The 18,546-nt window shown below is 33.1% G+C and overlaps 3 protein-coding genes across 3 annotated transcripts in view; all 3 read left to right on the top strand.

The window, feature by feature from the left end:
• LOC149900250 (leucine-rich repeat protein 1-like) overlaps positions 1–18,546 on the top strand; it is a 100,427-nt gene that overhangs the window by 46,148 nt on the left and 35,733 nt on the right. The window lies entirely within an intron of this gene.
• Positions 665–14,317, top strand: LOC149900257 (voltage-dependent calcium channel subunit alpha-2/delta-4-like). Its single transcript, XM_090113005.1, has 26 exons — positions 665–906; positions 1,222–1,498; positions 2,257–2,422; positions 2,873–3,004; positions 3,431–3,592; positions 3,806–3,924; positions 4,015–4,241; positions 4,457–4,679; positions 5,048–5,182; positions 5,342–5,434; positions 5,539–5,562; positions 5,811–5,837; positions 6,260–6,340; positions 6,633–6,707; positions 7,963–8,070; positions 8,398–8,657; positions 8,983–9,140; positions 9,475–9,606; positions 10,497–10,690; positions 11,194–11,331; positions 11,538–11,792; positions 12,157–12,253; positions 12,460–12,626; positions 12,945–13,106; positions 13,426–13,548; positions 13,930–14,317. Exons 1-26 carry the CDS (start codon positions 665–667, stop codon positions 14,047–14,049), a joined length of 3,897 nt encoding a protein of 1,298 aa, XP_089969131.1. The 3' UTR covers positions 14,050–14,317.
• LOC149900256 (uncharacterized) lies at positions 15,892–16,710 on the top strand. Its single transcript, XM_090113405.1, has one exon. The coding sequence runs from the start codon at positions 15,892–15,894 to the stop codon at positions 16,708–16,710; it is 819 nt and encodes a 272-aa protein (XP_089969531.1).

Raw genomic sequence — 18,546 nt, 5'->3', positions numbered from 1 at the left:
ATAGTAACTATTATTTTACTTCTTCAAATATGATTATTTTTATACTATTGAGAATAGTTTTTTGTTCTTTAATATTGAAATTACTTCCCGTATGATGCTCGCATTGCATTCTTAGTTAGCAGCATAAAGAATTAGAAAAGACATCGTTTGTTAAGATATAATTATTGCTACATACCTAGTATTAAACATGTCGCTTTCTCTATCCATGTCTCTGTATACTTGAATCTTTTAAAATGGTTAACAGATTTTGATGTGGTTCGTTTTTAATTTTCTGTATGTTATAATTTACTTACTACTTAGTACTTTTAAATATTGACCTGAATATTCCGTTTGACTACTGGAATATCGCAGAGCATAGACACAATAAACAATGAAACTAAATAAAACAGCAGATACAAAAAAATATAACGAACAATAAAGCTGCTTTAGTATCAATGAACGGCATTTTAACAGCAATTTGCAAGCAACATTGCTACAATTTACGAGAAAAACATCCCTTAAAAGCTCATAAGCGGTAGGAGGCGACTTGACGCCAGACGGGCGGGAGCCAATCTTCAGATGTGATTATGAGAGGCTGCGCGCAGTTCGCTCCTACCTACCGCGCTGTTAACACAAACTACAGAACTCAATCATAAACAAAACAACAACAATAACAATAATAAACATGAAGTTAAACCTATTCCTTCTTCTATTATATCTAGTTACATTTATCGAAGCAAAAGGTGTGAATAAAAACAATGTCGAAGGTATTAGAAAATCGCTCGAGGAACATCAAAGTTACATATTGCTAAACAAAAGCAAAGCCAAAAATATTTCATTGAAAATAAATAATGTGACCAATATTAAAATTAAGGATACGATGTCAAAAAAACCGACAAACATGCCGAGAATAATTAGTCGGGAACAGTAAGTTGTAGACTTTTATTTCTACACTTTTATTATGATGAAAATCTTAATATCCAGATGTTTATAAATAAATAATGTTTTGAGGAATGAGCATATCCACGCAAAAATAAATCTTAAGTTTGCTTTAGATTATTTAAATAAAATTACAGAATATAAAAAGGTGCACTTGGGTGTGCATTTTAACTTTAGTTAATATAATTGTAGATACAATTCTAATTATTATACGTCATATTTTATGAAAAACTTATTTAAGTTTTCTAAGTACAATTTATTGGATATTATTTGTTTTTGATTATCACACGAACATGTTTTTAGGATAAAAAAATGGGTATACGAAATACACGAGCGCCTTTATGAAGTAGAAAGAAAAGTTGTCCGTAGAGACGTTTTATCAAAAGGGTTCTCTGATACAAAAATTGAACTACGAAATGGAAAAGATATATTAGAGAAAGCTGCGAAGGCTTTAGAGGACCTTTTAGATAGAAGAGTTAAAGCCGCTGAAGCTATAATGAGAAAGGCTGAAGAATTATCGACGCATAATCTAGAAAATAAAATACAACCACCTTTTAATTACACTTTTGATCACAGTGTGGTGAGTTAATTAAGACATTCAAAAGTAAAAATGTACATCTGAAATATATCGAAGACTTTAAATATTTCAAATAATAAGTGAAGTCCCGTGTCCCCTAGTGGGGTAAGGGGCAGATGCATTATGCATACATCTGTTTCACTGATCGATTTTTCTTTAGGGGCAAGTAGGTAATCAGCCTTCTGAGACATTTTTTTTTCTTCGCCTCCACTGGGAATCGAACCCACGACCACTCGGTTCTACACTCACGCGTCAACCACTGTACCAAGGAGACGGTCAAATAATACCTATCAATTAATATTAATACAAAATAATTAGTCGCCTTCATTCTATAATTATTTATATCTATTTGTTTTGCAGTTAACAAGGTACAATTAACGGCGCTATGTTAACCATTATATCTATAGATTCGATCTTCACTTTGATGTTGGTTGTTGAAATCAAGCGCCTACTTGGCGCCTTCATTAACGATCGTTAATGCTAGAATAACTAGTTCAATAATTTATTACGGAACTTACTCAGACTTACAGGTTTAATCATTTTCGTATCTGATTTTAAGTTTAAAGTTTTTTTTTATATCATTTCCTTATATATGTATTTTCAAGTCCACGAAATTATTGTGCAGAAAATTAAAATATTTACAACTCAAATTTTCATAAAAATAAGGAAAAGTGTAATTAATAACAACTTCGCGAAGATCAATATCTATAAGTTAAATAGTAAGTAGGTACACTTAAAAATTCTGTTTTATAATTTTGTAGGATTTAGATGTTTTAAAAAAAGCTGAGCCCACTGAAAGCATGTGGGAGATGTCGACATCATGTAAAAGCCTCAACAAATTGAAACTACAGAGCAGTGCACATTTCAACGCACGGGTTTCCTTGGAGACGAGCAGTGTGCACGTCGTCGCTGAAGTATTTGCTTGCGGTAAATAAATTAAAAATACATAATAATATATGTTGAATAGAATGTTAAAAATAAATCAAAATTATTCAAGTAGGTACTATAAATAAATTGTGTAGTGTAATTTGTGAATTGTGTATGCCTGCAAAGAGATTTTTTAGGGCTAAAATTCAAAAGAAACATTTTTTTATTTATGTTCGTAGCATGACGTAGGAACTATTTAATTAATTATTTGATTAATTATTATTATTAACTATTTATTTATCTATTTTATTATTAACTATTTTATTAATTATTTATTTATTATTATTTATTTAATGTGTGGTATAACGACAAATTAAATGCTTATTTTCTGTTTGAAAACTCAATTGAACCAAAAGTCAATTAATTTCAACAACTCTATTTTCGAGCAAAAATTTTCATATACATATTCGATAATACAGTCGATAATCATTATTTGTGATTGTTTGCCAGACCCTCGTGTCCAGCAACATCTTTATTGGTCTGAAGGTCTACTACCCACCTTTCGTGAGAACTACGCTCAAGACGCTACCCTTGATTTCCAGTACATGTGCAGTGCTAAAGGATTCCTTAGACATTATCCGGGTAAGATTACGATTTACGATAATATAAGGGATTTAAAAAGCTTTACGAAACAGTTTATGTTATATCGTCAGCTACAAACTTTCCAAATAAACTTAGATTTAAACAAAAAACCTTTCCCTATATTACATTAGAATATCATTCATATTCTACTATAGAATACAAAAAAAATCAAAGCGTGAAAAGTAACTTGTCTATGGTTCAAGAACCAAACCTACTCAAGAAAGCTATTCCCGTTTTAGTTCTACATGAAAAACAACTAATACACGAGACAACTTAAAGAAGACAATTAATAATTGTATTTTACATACATTTCTAGGAAAAGTAGAGCCTCGAATGCGCCCTAATCATGGCTCTATTTCTCTTTATTAGCTGCTTTGTTCTTTAAATCTAATCTGTAAATCATTCTTCATATATTTCTTCTCAAAGCTGCGCTCTGGCAGAGTCTATACAACCTAAATGTGGAAGCTGAAGACGTGTATGATTGCCGCCTACGGCCGTGGTATGTGAGCGCCAGCGGGGCGCCACGGGATGTGCTCATACTACTTGATGCATCGGGATCTATGGACAACTCTTCTAATCAAGTCATTGGTGAGATTTAAATTCCTATAAAAACAGCGTGTATGCTGAGCACACGTATCCGATGTGAAACTTCTTTAGCAAGTTTCATAGATACCAAAATCGTCGCCTTTCTCCATGACGTTACGGTGTTTCCATGACGCGAACTTGAAATTTTACTTAAGACTATAGCTGTAATAATTTGGCCTTATTAAAATAACTTTTATGTAACTTTATTTATTACAGCGGAGATTTTCACATCCACTCTACTAAATGCACTCACAGACGATGATCAAGTAAACGTATTACGATTTCACTTAGTTGTAGAATCGCCTATAAGCTGTTTTAACGAGAAGCTTGTTCCAGTAAGTATTGTTATAATAAGACCACGGTAACAACTAATTGGACTTAAAAATATTAAACATTCACATAACAATTTTTTTAATATATTTAAGGCAAATCACGTTAACTCAGCGGCTATGATGTCAGCACTTAAGTTACAAAAAATGGTAAACGAATCATTAATAGGAGATGCTCTAGCATACGCTGTACAGTTGTTAAAGAAACAGACACATTTGAACCGCCCACAGGCTTGCCAGCAAGCTATTGTGCTAGTCACCGACAGTCTGTATTATAATTACACTACTTTAATGCGTCAACTCGATCCTGAAGGTAAAATAAGGTATGACAAATGAAAATTATCCAGACAACAATTACTTAAACATAAAATCATGACCGTTTTTTGGTATTATGCTAACCGAAGTTTCTTTGAGGCATGAAAAATGTAGAGTCGTAATTAAAGACTCTACCTGTCGCTGTCAGCACTCAAATTAACCTAATTTCATTCCAGAAAAAATTTAAGTCTATCGTATTATATTAAAGAAAACTTTTTTATAGGCTATTTGTGATGTGGCTCCACGATTTGAACGGCTTACGTGACTACACACGTCTATACGGTGACGCAGTGAGCTGTGAGCGCGATGGTTACTTCGCGGAATTCATCACGCACTCTGACGTCACAGAACAGGTGATCAAGATCCTACGGGTGCTGGAACGGCCGCTTGTGGCGCAGCGAAAGAAGCGCCTTAGGGTGTATAGCGACGTTTATGCGCATATAGAGGTAATTTCCCATTTATTATTGGTTTATTTTGAATTTCGTTCTCATTGAAGAACACCCAAGAGCAAAAGCTTTGCTTATAGGACACTAAGGATTTAGCAGGTCGGACATATATTGATTTATCCATAATCATATGATGTAGTAAACAAGAAGGTGCGTATCATCATAATTATGCATAATGTGATATCGCAATTCGCTATCAAAGAGTCAGTTGTAATATTTCATGCTTTCTGTGTTTGATTTTTTTTTATGCGACATGATGCAGGGAGAATTTGAGATATTGCATAAGACAAAAAACTATTAAATGGAGATCAATTCAAAAGCTCATTAATTTTCAATAGCTATGGAACTAATTTTAAGCTTTATTTTAGGACCCAAGACGTGGAGAATTTCATTGGGAGCAAAAAGAAAGCGCAGAACAAGTATATCGATACAAACAATTGAGAAGGAACAAAGAGAAATTCCTGAAAGACGTTAGCAACGGTGAAGCGCATATGTATAAATTAGTGAGTATAAAGAGGTTGCCTCTTCTCGAAAAAAATAGCACAAATCTGTACTCAACATGACCTTTCCTACTTTACCTAAATACTCAAACAAAAAAATATATTTTGTGCTTGAATATGGTATTGATAGAAATAATAAAAATAAAAATTAATAAATTCTAGAACAACAAAGGTCAATACTACGAAGGAGAGGACATGAACTACAGACTACAAGTGAGCGTGGCTGTGCCTGTTTTCGAAAGTACAACATCTGAGGTAACAACTGTACTACTAGATTATTTACACTAATATGTGTAACTATGTGAATATAATATTCTGCCAATTTTTATTTAATGTAGTTGAAACTTGTTTTATTTCAGAACATCACGGTTATGTTAGATGAGGTGAGAAAAATTGTAGCTGAAAAACAACATAAATGCATTTTTCTAATTGACGGAAAAAAATCTAATCGAATACATTTTTCCAAAGGAATATTAATTAAAATAATAATTATGTGGAAAAATTTAACTGATACAATTACGATATATATCTTGCAACGATAGCAGTTCACAACACGTATATTATTTTTTAATTTAAATTAAGTCGTAAATCTGATAAATGTCTCACTGATTTTTATCGTTTTCGATTACAGGAAAAGCAAAGGAACTCTACACGAACGGTATGTATGATTAATAATCTTCCACAATCAACAATTTCTTTGAACATTCACCGAACACTTGAAACTATTGTCTACTTTAACAGTAATATGGACATTTAAAATATAGTTAATTGATTAATTATGTTCGTAAATACTCTAGATACATAGAAGCTATCAAGATAAAATAGTTGAATGATTACTATTTTATTTATGCTCCTATGAATCAACAAAACAAAGCATTATTATCTTAATAATAACAACACACATTTCCTTAATCCTTTCATTTTAGTTAATTATGTTTAAGATATAAAGTATAATAGAATATTTTTTTAATCCGTAAAGTCAAGATCAATAATTAAAAAGTAGATTTCATTTTTCTCAGTAGGTATTCCGTCATTTCAATTAAGTACCTATCTTCTATTATCTCTTCTATCTTTTTTCAGTATCCTGTAAATAGACTGTTAGGTGTCGCTGGTGTCGATATTCCACTGGACCATTTAAAACTTATATTGCCTTATTATTTGGTAAGTCTGTTGCTCTCTTGTGAATTACAATGTATGACGCCGATGCCCTGCTTATGTTTCACTGAGAGATTTTCTTGACTAGACTGCTTTGTGCAGACTTTTTGTCATCTTCCTACACGAAAGGGTTATAGGTGGTTATAGTAATCAATTAAACTTTAAAGTAACGGCTGAACTTATAGACACTTATAGAACGACATTGTATAACGTTACTGTGACATTTAATTTGTTTTATGCTAAAACCACAGACTAATAATAATATACATACTACGTATCTAAAACTTATGTTGCATAGTTAGGCGCAGGTGGCTCCCTCTGCCTCTTGGATCACCGCGGTAACGTTGTTCTGCATAACAATACGAAACCAGTCGTAAGTATCATATTCAATTATTTTTATTACATATACATATATGTATATATACTACATGGATAGGTGTATTGTGTTTTGTTTTACATTTTGTGATTATTTTTAACAAAAAGCTCAAACTGCTTTTTATTTTCGGGTAAAGTCAAATCAAATCAAAACTTTAATTATAATTAAAGACATGTGTCACGTAAAAGACAATATATTAAAACTTGTTATTAAGTCGATAATAATCGTTAAATATTACATCGTAGTTGCATTATATTTTGATCAATAGATATCGAAAAGAGTTGAGATATAGATAAGAATGTTTTTTTCGCGAATTTCTTTGAAAGTGGTCCGGATCTTATAAATTCCTACATATCAGCACAGACTAATAATAATATACTACGTATACAAATATCAGTATTGTTCAGCTATTAATAAAATTTACCCACATATTTAGACACTTGAATTTCCAAATTACATCTTTTCTGTCTAAAAAGCATCAATTAAAAATTATAAAATATGTTCCTTTTTTCAGAAGCTCAGATGTAAAGTTTTATAAAATACGTTGGAATAGTTCTTTAAATTCTTATTCCTTAAATTACCATACTCTATACAAAAAGATGGCCCGCCTCCTCGGTACAGTGGTTGACGCGTGAGCGTAGAACCGAGGGGCCCTGGGTTCGATTCCCGGTGGAGACGAAAAAAAAAAAAAAAATGTCTTGGTCTGGCAGGACACAGAAGGCTGATCACCTACTTGTCCCTAAAGAAAAATCGATCAGTGAAACAGATGTATGAATAATGCATCTGCCCCCTACCCCACTACGGGGACACGGGACTTCACTTTATACAAAAAGAAAGGCCTACAACATACTCACAATGTCTCTGGCACTGTGGGTAGGTACATATGGGCGACGTGAAGCACTTACCACCAGGTGACGCGTCTGCTCTGTTGCCTCCTATTGCATAAAAAAATGCTATTTCTTTGCCATGTACATATTTCAATTTTATACAGGCTACTCATTTTATTATTAACTAGCTGCTCCGCGCGGTTTCACACCCGTGGCTCCACTCCTGTTAGTCGTAGCGTGATGATATATAGCCTATAACCTTCCTCGATAAATGAGCTGTCTAACACCGAAATAATTTTTCAAACCGGACCAGTAGTTCCCGAGATCAGCGCGTTCAAACAAACAAACAAACTCTTCAGCTTTGCAATATAGATTTATCAAATAATAGGTACATGATAAGACTATTTTATCTACTAAAATTACAGTTCGAAGGCGATATTCTAAGACCTGGATATAGAACTGTAGACTTTTTAGATGTTGAGCAACCAGCTGTCGACCACTATGCTAGGCATTATCCACAGGAATGGCTTGATGTAAGTTTCCAGAAACTAAATTATGCTTTATAATTAAACCACAAATAGACTTTAAAATTATTTTAAAACTAATAACTTAATTAAGTATATATTTTACTATTAAGTTTGAAATCTACGCAACATCTACGTAAGTACGTAGGTATACTTAGGTATGTTATAATGCATAACGTGAACATAGAGTTGAACATGAAATGAACATGAAAATCGGGATGTCCAAGATTTCTTAATTCCGAAAATGCTATTTCAATGTCTAATTTAAGTATTTTATAACAATTAAAGTTTGATAATACAATAAAAAACGCAAATCTCTCAATTATATTTTTTCAGTTCCGCAAAGCATTAGTGATCGAAGAACCTCAAGGCTTTAGGTCAATGTATGCTAAAAGTATTTATGATAACGGAATGCGGGTAATGTTAGAAATGAGAGATTATCATTGGCGAAGGATTCACGATCATTACACACTGATTGTGTCGTTGCCGACATACAACTTGTATCACGCGGCGCCGGCTGGAGAGCTGACACAGAAGTTGGGAGAAGACGCTGTGAAAGCATTGTCTGGTACCGATTTTTCGGTACATCCTGACTGGTGAGATATAAATCAATGAAAATATGTACAATATATTTTTCAAATTCTTACTTTTGAGCGTTTATGAAAAAACATGTTATTCAAAAACGACCATACGAATTATTATTGTACCAGTTTTAAATTTGTAGTTGGTTTATTGCGTTATAGATACTGGCTATAAAAAGACTATGTAACGTTCTAAATAAAACATAGGTACAGTGTTAATTGTAGGTACCTATGTGTTATATAGAATTGAGGGAATTTAAACTTTATTTAAGAGATGATAGGCTCTCGGAATCGTTTTTTTTTTGTTTTATAAATAATGTGTGGAAGCATGTTTTTACAGGTTATATTGTAGACACATAGAGCCTCACTTTGATTCTCGTGAGTTAGAAGTGTTACACTTCCTGCGCCGACGCAGAGATGAACCGAACTTCGCTATGCAAAAAATGAAGCATTTGTTCTCTCCAATACCACCTACTTTGTTTGAAAAGACCTACCATTGTAAGTTACCTGATAGTTGATACCTTAAATTTTCAATTGTGTAGTTTTTAATTACAATTTTCAATTGAGTAGCAACAAATTTATTGAGAGGCCGACGAAATTTATATTTCATATAAACATCAGATAATATAGTAGTTAACTACCAAAGCTTTGAATTAAACATCAATTAAACTAAATTATGGGTAATCGTTTGTTTATTTGCCCAACACAATGTTCTGTCCAATTTTCATTCCACAACCCTTTATGTTGTGATACAAAGTATGTACTACAAAACCCAAGAAATTGTTAAATTGATCACCAATAATAAAGGTAATTGAAAATAATTTTAATAAAGGTAATGAAGACCTAATGGCCCGGTTGAGCCACGAAGCGATCAGCACGCGGCGTTGGGCGCTCGAACATGAGGGCCGAGAGCAGGACTGCTCTACGTGCCTTCTTGGTTCCATAACCACCTTCCTTGCCACAGGTATTGTAGAATAATACGAAGCATATTGTCTCATTTGTTAATATAGATCAAAATGTATATAAAAATGAGCATTTTCATTATTCAATCAGTTAATATAAAAAAAAAAATAAGAAAAAGAGGAAAAATCTGTAAAAGAAGTACCTATTCAAAGTACTTACAAGTACATATTATATTATGATGTATTTACATATGTGTGGACTGTGATAGTACTTTAGATGTTAAAGATCTTTAAGAATATTGGGCATGTTCGTAGAAAAGCGGAGCTAGAGTCGCAGATAATTCGTGGGTACATACTTTTACTTTCCCTGGTAATAAAATAAATTTATTCATTTATTTAATATTTAACACTTAATTTTAGTTATGTAAAATGTGCCAATGAGAAAATTTAAATATAGTTACTCTAGAGATAAAAAGATGATGAATTGTTCGTCGGCTCTGTTTTAAAAATAAATTCATTACGTTATTAACGTGATAAAGATGATTTATAACACGAAAAATATATTCAGAACAAGATTTATTTCATGATAAGATTTGAAGTCACTCATTATATGTAATTGATTTTAATTTATTTTTCAAATCTCCAGGATATGACGCAGTTATTATGTCATGCTCTAGATTTTATATTATTATTAAAAAAAATTCCTACATTTTCTTCAAATCCATGCCATGTCTATGTTTTTACCACCCTTTATGGCCGCCTTATAAACTTTAACTGCATCATTCATGTTTCAAAATTTTTTTCTTCGTGAAAACATGATCGTTGCCACGGGCCATGTCATGAAATCTTACCGTAACGAGATGTGAGAACAATTTGTTTTATGTTCAATATTATAGCTCTAACTACCATTGGTAACTGATTCATATATGTACTAAAAACATATTTAACATAGAGAGCGGATTAACCCGCTGGCACGTGTATCACGCGGCGAGTACGCACGCGGCCCCCATAGAGGGCGCTGTGTGGGCGCGCGGCCCGCTCGAGGCGTGGTACCGCCGCGCGTCTGCAACGCCCGACACGCTCGTGGTGCACGCGCCTGTACCGCTCGTGGGGAGGAAGAGGAACACTGATGTGGAAGTGACGCCTGTGAGCCTTAGTGTAGATATTAGTAATTATTAATTAGGTTCATCGATTTTTAGTGTCACGTGGCCTAGCCATCGCTTAAAACACGTACGCAAAGGCTATAGGTTTTTTTATAGGTACTTTTTGTTTGATCATTTGATTTCATTTATATCATTTCATAACATTTATACCATATTACTTTTACAAAGACTTTAAAGTTGCTAGTAAAATAATTAATCGATTATTAACCTCTGAATAAAATTAATATCTCACTTTATTTTTATAACTAGCTGTGCTCCGCGGTTTCACCCGCATTGCTCAAGTGCGTGAAAATCTGTGGTGAAAATATATAGCTTGCTTATATAGCCTTCCTCGATAAATGGGCTATCTAACACCGAAAGAATTTTTCAAATCGGACCAGTAAATCCTGAGATTAGCGTTTCAAACAAACAAACAAACTATTTCGCTTTATAATATTAGTATTGATTTAGAATGGGTTTATATCATAACAATAATTTTTTTTGCAGTTAGGTCCACAATGGCAGTGGCTGACAGCAGCCCGTACTGTGGCTCACCCAACAAAACAAGGTATCATCGGAGTGGCCGGCTATCACTTCCATCCCAAACATCTCGACGATGTTCTGGAATCCATCACAAATGCACACGTATGTATAATTTTTTTCTATTTATATTTAAAAACTTACTTATCAAAAATACTAAAGAAACCAAAGGTTGATACCCAGTAAATGCCTAAAGCTAGGTACCTTTTAACTTGTAACATCATATTTGAGCTCAATAACGATTCATTTTTATTTTATTGTTACTTAGTCTTATGATTAAACTTTAAAGTCCATTTCCTTCATTTATGCAGTGTAATCATGAAGATAAATCTCAATGCGAGCCGCAATGTGACCATACAAATTGGAGCTGCGTGCTTATAGATGACGCTGGCTGGATCGTTTCTGATCAAACTGCAACTAATGATAGACACAAACACCTCGCTACTGAACACCCGGGGGTAATGAAGGCTCTGTTGAATGAAAGCGTGTTTAAAGTACGTTGGATTCATGATTATCAGGGAGTTTGTTTCCCGCCGAAAGATGAAAAACTGAAAGCAGCTGCTCCTGTGAGTACTAAACCAATTATACGTATATATATACCTATAGTATTTATGAACATATTCTGTACATATCCTAGTGGGACACCCATTTACAAAACTGCTTTCGCCTCGCCGTTGCCGCCGCCGCTCGCCGATGTTTGAACGTCTAATTAAAATTTGAATCCGGTAAGATCAATAAAAAGGAAATGATGCTCAAGATCTGAATCTTGAACATTATTCTCAATTTCGTAGAAATTGACACATAAAGCATTAGAAAGATCACAAAAAATATTATCGAAATACTTCTGCATTTCCTCAAGGTTCTTAAATGTTTAAGTTTACTTAAAACCTATGTAAATAATAATAAATAGTAATAATAAAATTGTTTCAGAGACTGCCATCAATTATCATGTCTCTTTGGAGTTCTATTAAGATCATTGTGTATGCTTCACAAAATCTAATAACTGTTATGAGCCTATTAACAACCGGTAAGTAACTGATACTTATTTTCAGTTTTAAAATTGTTTATTTAAAAAAAAGTCTGCTTAATCTTGCTGTTTTTTAATGTTAAACTTCGTGTAGGTAGCAAATTTTTGTGTCATAGTCATAACCCACCGGAGCATTAATATTTTAATTAATTGTACATTAAATTGTATCATATTTATAAATGGCAGTATAATTATTACGGTAAAAGGCACAATGGCGATCGGAGACACAAATCTGGAGCGAGAGAAGCGCCGCAAGCGGTTGCAGCGCGACTTCGAGCGGGAGAAATACGAGCGGTTGTACGACGAGCGCGTGGTTATTAACCGCACAAGAGTTGCCACTTGTGACCGCTCCAGACCGATTTATGAACTACAGGTACATCTGTTGATAAATAAAATAAAGTAAAGATATTTTTTGTAAAAACGCAAAACCCAAAACGCAACGTAGTGTCGCAGATAATATAATACTATAGTAATAGTGTTATTTTTTCACTTGAATAGTTTATGTTCTCTTTCGTGTTTTTCATATCAAAGTGCTACACATTAAGTTTCATACATTATTTTTAATTAAAGATATGATTGTTTACTTAGAAAAAAGGCGGTCCTAAACATGTAGGGACCATAATATAATATTAATGCATGCGTGAGTTTCTTAGCTAAATATAACACTATGTATAATTATTTATTGAAACAGCGGAACAAAAAAGCAATGGAGGTACTAAATCGTCCAGCGAAACCGTGCCAGTGGCCCTTCGTAGCAACCGAAGTTCCTGACACAAACCTCATCCTGATCGCCATTTATTTGCACTGCCCTTACACCGGACCTCCTCTTGATGACTCGTTGGTTAACGAGCCAGTAAGTAATTTTTTTTCTTGAATATAAATCTTTTTATTACAGATCAAAAACATAGTTTTATAGAAGTTAGATCGAAGAATTATTATCTAGGTACCTAATTAATACGCTAAGATTTTAACTCGACGAAGATTTATATAAAAGGTACTCAGTGAATTATACTTGTAAAACACTAACAAAAACTCCACTTAAAGCATTATTGCTAATTTCTATTTTTTATGGTGTTGAATATTGATAGAGTATTAGGAATATGTGAATATTTATTTTAACCAACTGTCTGAAATACTGCATGCTTTTTCTTTAAATAACGTTTGCAATACAGGTACAAATGCGTGAAGTCAGCTCACTACGTGGTTCAGCGAGCCAGCTTGCGTGCTGGCGCGTGCGCGTGTCGCTCCCCGCGCGACCGCCGCAAGCTACGTGCTACCCGCATAATTATACCGCGGTAAGATATGACACACCACAGAACATATAAAGGAGGTTTATTTGTTCTGTGTGACACACACACACACACACATAAACCTTAAAGATACATCACCTTACAACCTTTTACACGCACGCACACGCAAACTCAAACAGGCCCACGCAACATACACGTTCACCAATTAATACACTTATACGCACTTCATACGTATATATACGTTAGAAGACAGAAAACAGTAATCCCCTCTACAATATGATACTGGTATACCGTCTTATTTATCCTTTCCGAAAAAGAATTAATGTATCAGCTGGGAATCGAACTGTAAATATACTTGTGCTTTTGATTTTATTAACTTTAATAGGTACCTATTTATACTAAATAGGTATTTATTTTTCATTACAGGAAGCTGGATACAGGCAATGCGGACCATGGCTTCCAGACCCCGAAAACAATGCAAACACAACTCAACTCGCCCATCTACTCCTATATATCAAAATTATAATACATTTGATTATAAAATGAATAATATAACGACAGGGTTCAATTCAGATGAAAACTTTATATTCACAAGGTGAAAAATTACCTTGAACCTTACCTTATTGAGCAAAGGTTTTAAACATCTGTACTTTCAGATATAATGTACTAGTCTTGGATCTCGATGTTAAAGTTATTTTACATTTAATTAGTTTTTAAAATGGCAACAAAATATCACGTCTTGAGAGCAGTAAATAATCTCATAAATGTGTGTCAATACTTTAATGTTGCCGTCCTCAAAAATTGTATTCAATGTTGTATTGTGAAAAAATTCAAAGATTTGTGGTTTGGTTTAAATAAAAGTCGAATTATTTCTCAACTCGTTTTATTTAATGTATTTGGTTCGGAAATATCTATATAATACTGATGGTGCCAACTGGCAAATCACAAAGTTGTAAAATTACATTTCCTTAATTACATACATATTTCATTCATAATAGTAACTTCAAAAAATTAAAACAATATTTAATAAATGATTGGAATGCTAAGTTATATTGGTGGGTATTTAACAGATCATAAATAAATTAAATATTCGAAAATAAATTAAGTTTGCCTTCGAGACAAATAAACAAAGCTTGTAAACAAAAATATACATATTACAAAATTTCTTTGAATATAGGTAACAAAAAGTTTGCATAAGATTGCGTATTTAAGAAAGATAGAGAGAGAGAAAGTAATTGAGATTTTAATCCATTTCTCATACAACAAATATTAGCCTCAGATATTCAATACGCAATGCGCAACCTTATTTTTATCTTTAATCTTAAACCTAAAAAGAGCGAGTTTTAAAGATTGATAGAATCTGAAAAATTCAGGGATAAAAATGGAAATAATAATTTAGATAAACGAGCTGCAATAAAAATGCAATATCATCACTTGAAACCAAATTATCTTATCGTTAATCACCATTCCATTTTTTACCTTTGAGAATAAGAATACGTCATACAAGTAACACCTGTCCTAAATTAGAAATAGCATTAAAATTTCAAAACTCGGAAAAATCAGACTATTCTAAGAAATTCTATTTGAGCTTCTACTTGAAAAGAATTGAGATAAGAAAACTGTGTGTACTTTAAATTTATTCTATACACTAATTTTAATGGAAAAAATATAATTCTTTCTTTAAACTGTATCTATACAAATACTACACTGAATCAGAAAGTTATGCTAAGTCATTAATAAAATATTCTCTTTGAACTCGTTTAGCCTTTCTATTTATCATCAAAAATATTACTTTATAATTTTTTTATACAACCTGTTTACTCTACGTAATTCGAAAAAAATAATATTATGTAACCTATCTACCTATTTTCATTGCCTTCTTTCCTTTTATTTGGCACTATACCTAATATTATAAATTTAATGAAAATGTGTTTTATAAACAACATAATGATTAAATATAGATGTTTTAATGTGAATTTGAATGACTTCATACAACAATATGAGAATCATAATTCATAATTTATTTATAGACGATTATAGTCCTAATCTTGTGATGATCGTAGATATTCAAAAGTTGATTAATAAAAATACATCTAGACATCAAGTTTAATGATTAAATCATTTCAGTGAAGATAATCAAGGAATATATTTTGTCAAAATTCTGGGAAAGAATATCGATAAAATTGACGTTAAAATTATTACTACGTCCAAACCTTAAATAATAAAAGTATATTTAAACTTATTTAATAAGTTTCAAATCTTAAAAAGCAATTTTATTTCAATAATACATAAATCAACATCAGCTTTAACTTTAACTTCATCAGAATCCATTGAATATATTATGTAAATATCACTCAAACTTCTGCATCTGGTGAAGGATTTATAAATATGCGGATGAGAGGTCAGCGTAAAAATTCATTCAACTCTGAAGCTGACAGTAATGACTATGTTACTAAAGGTTGTTTGCGGGATTTATTAAAGGAGGAGTTATCCAAATCTCTCAATGTAACTATGGGAAATATGGTATCCGATCAGCTTAAAAGCATTCAACACGAAATCTCATCGTTTAAAGAATCGCTAAATTTTTTCAATGCACAATTTGAGTTACTGAAAACATCGTTGGATGAAAGAAACGTCTTAGTTGATGAATTAAAAAATGAGAATAATAAACTAAAGTCCACCGTTCTTGATCTCGGCACAAGACTGCATATTGTCGAACAGCAGCTTCGTGAAAATAACATCGAAATCAACGGTATTCCTGAAAACAAGGGCGAAATTCTGTCTAACACCCTAGGCCAGCTAGCGAAAACTGTGGGGGCGCCACTCGATGACAGTGATATTCTGCACGTAACCAGAGTTGCTAAGTACAATAAGGATAGCAGCCGTCCTAGGTCTGTTATAGCCAAACTACGTAGCACTCGCATTCGTGATACAGTACTAGCCGCCGTTTCTAAATACAACAAAAATAATCCTGAAAACAAGCTCTCATCGCAGCATCTAGGTATCGCTGGGCGGAAGTCTCCCGTCTTTGTATCAGAGCACCTAACTCCGGCAAATAAACAACTCCATGCCGCTACACGACAAAAGGCTAAGGAGCTCGGATACAGATTTGTGTGGATAAGAAACGCTAAGATATTTGTTCGGAAACACGAGTTTGGCCAGGTCTTAACGATACGTAATGATGACAGTCTTAAAGCTCTTAAATAAGTCCATTTATTAATATTATTAGTTTATTAACCTATGTGAATGTTGTAGAGTTTTAAAATACTATAATGCTTGATATATATTACCAGAATGTAAGAGGGCTTCGAACAAAAACGAACACTGTCTATAGTAACATTCTACTTTGTAATTATGAAGTAATCATATTTACCGAAACCTGGTTAAACGCTAAAATCCATAATGGTGAGTTCATTGATAGTAATAGATACACAGTCTATCGTAACGATCGTAACAGTTCTGTTAGTTCATCGAAATCTGACGGTGGCGGTGTTATGGTGGCTGTTTCAAATGATCTAAACTCCTACCGTGTTTCTAAATGGGAATCAAAAACTTGTGCTGCTGAAGATTTATGGGTGGTTGTAGAAGTTACTAGTAATGATAACAACAGATCATGTCTAAAAGTTGCAATTTGTGCGGTATATCTGCCACCACCTGTAAATTTACTTACCTTAAGTAATTATTTAGATAACATAAATAACTTGGTATCTGATAATTTTGATGATATAATTATTATTGGTGATTTCAACATGGGATTTGTTAAATGGACTGTACAGGGTGACAATTATTTTCCAACTCCCTCTGACTTTCAAAATTCCTTGGGTTACTGTTTGATTGATTTTATGTCTGTTAATAATTTTAATCAGCTTAATACAATCCCCAATAAGGATGGTAAGATTTTGGATCTTGTTATAACTAACATGTCAAATGCTCACGTAACACAGCCTACTGATATTCTCAGTAAACTTGATCCATTCCATCCTCAATTAGTTGTCACGCTGTCACTTTCAAAAAATAAAAACCTTCACGCTCGTAGTCAGTCACATTTAAATTTTTACAAAGCTGACTATCCGGGAATAATAAGTTATCTAAAGTTGATTAACTGGACTGATGTTTTTAATAATTGTATAGATGTTGACGCAATGGTTGAGAGATTTTATGATGTATTGTATAATGTTATAAATAAATTTGTTCCGAAACGTTGGTCTGTCAAAAGTAAATATCCACCATGGTACAGTCATGCACTTATAAGGCTATTGAAAGAAAAACACAAATTGCGCTTGAAGTTCACAAAATTTAATAATCCCCGAGACAAACTAGAATTTGATATTGTAAGAGAGCGTGCTCACAAACTACTCGATGATTGTCTGAGCAAATATAAACGTAATCTTGAGGAAAATATTCAATCTAACCCTAAACATTTCTGGAAGTTTGTGAACTCTAAGCGCAAAAATGTATCTAATATTCCTTCTTGTATGTACCTAGATGACCAAATCGCGAAAAGTGGGCCTGATATTTCAAATCTATTCGCGGAGAAGTTTTCCTCAGTTTTTACTAATTTTTCTCCTACAAATCCAGTATTACCTGTTTCTAGCGGTAATATTCCGATGTTATGTAAGTTACAATTTACTGAAACAGAGGTCGCAAAAAAATTGAAACATTTAGACTCATTCAAAGGCGGCGGACCGGATGGTATTCCACCTCTATTTTTCAAACGTTGTTATGTCGTGATGGCCTTACCTATAAGTAAGATTATTAATCGTTCCTTAGACAGTGGTACTTTCCCTTCTGAGTGGAAGAAGGCCAGAATTGTGCCTGTCTATAAGAAAGGCGACACCGACAATGTGCGAAACTATCGACCTATCTCTATTTTATCTTGCTTAGCCAAGTTGTTTGAGTCTCTCTTATGTCCTATAATTACCAGCCACACGTCCTGCTTCATTAACTCAAATCAACATGGGTTCCTTAAGGGACGATCTGTGGAAACTAATCTGGTTGAGTATATCTCACATATATCTGGAGAGATAGATAAGGGTAATGAGG

Source organism: Colias eurytheme, chromosome 19, assembly GCF_061535395.1.
Source record: "Colias eurytheme isolate Ceu_HAF_F1 chromosome 19, ilColEury1 Martin Lab GWU primary, whole genome shotgun sequence".
NCBI lineage: Eukaryota > Metazoa > Arthropoda > Insecta > Lepidoptera > Pieridae > Colias > Colias eurytheme.
The sequence above is the reverse complement of the archived record's forward strand: the minus strand, read 5'-3'. Positions and strand labels throughout refer to the sequence as shown.

Excerpts from the sequence above, each read along its gene's own strand:
- LOC149900256 (XM_090113405.1), top strand. The coding sequence starts at position 15,892 with ATGCGGATGAGAGGTCAGCGTAAAAATTCATTCAACTCTGAAGCTGAC.
- LOC149900257 (XM_090113005.1), top strand. The coding sequence starts at position 665 with ATGAAGTTAAACCTATTCCTTCTTCTATTATATCTAGTTACATTTATC. Across the intron at positions 907-1,221 it reads AGAATAATTAGTCGGGAACA|GATAAAAAAATGGGTATACG; the intron begins GTAAGTTGTAGA and ends ACATGTTTTTAG. Across the intron at positions 11,332-11,537 it reads AATCCATCACAAATGCACAC|TGTAATCATGAAGATAAATC; the intron begins GTATGTATAATT and ends TCATTTATGCAG.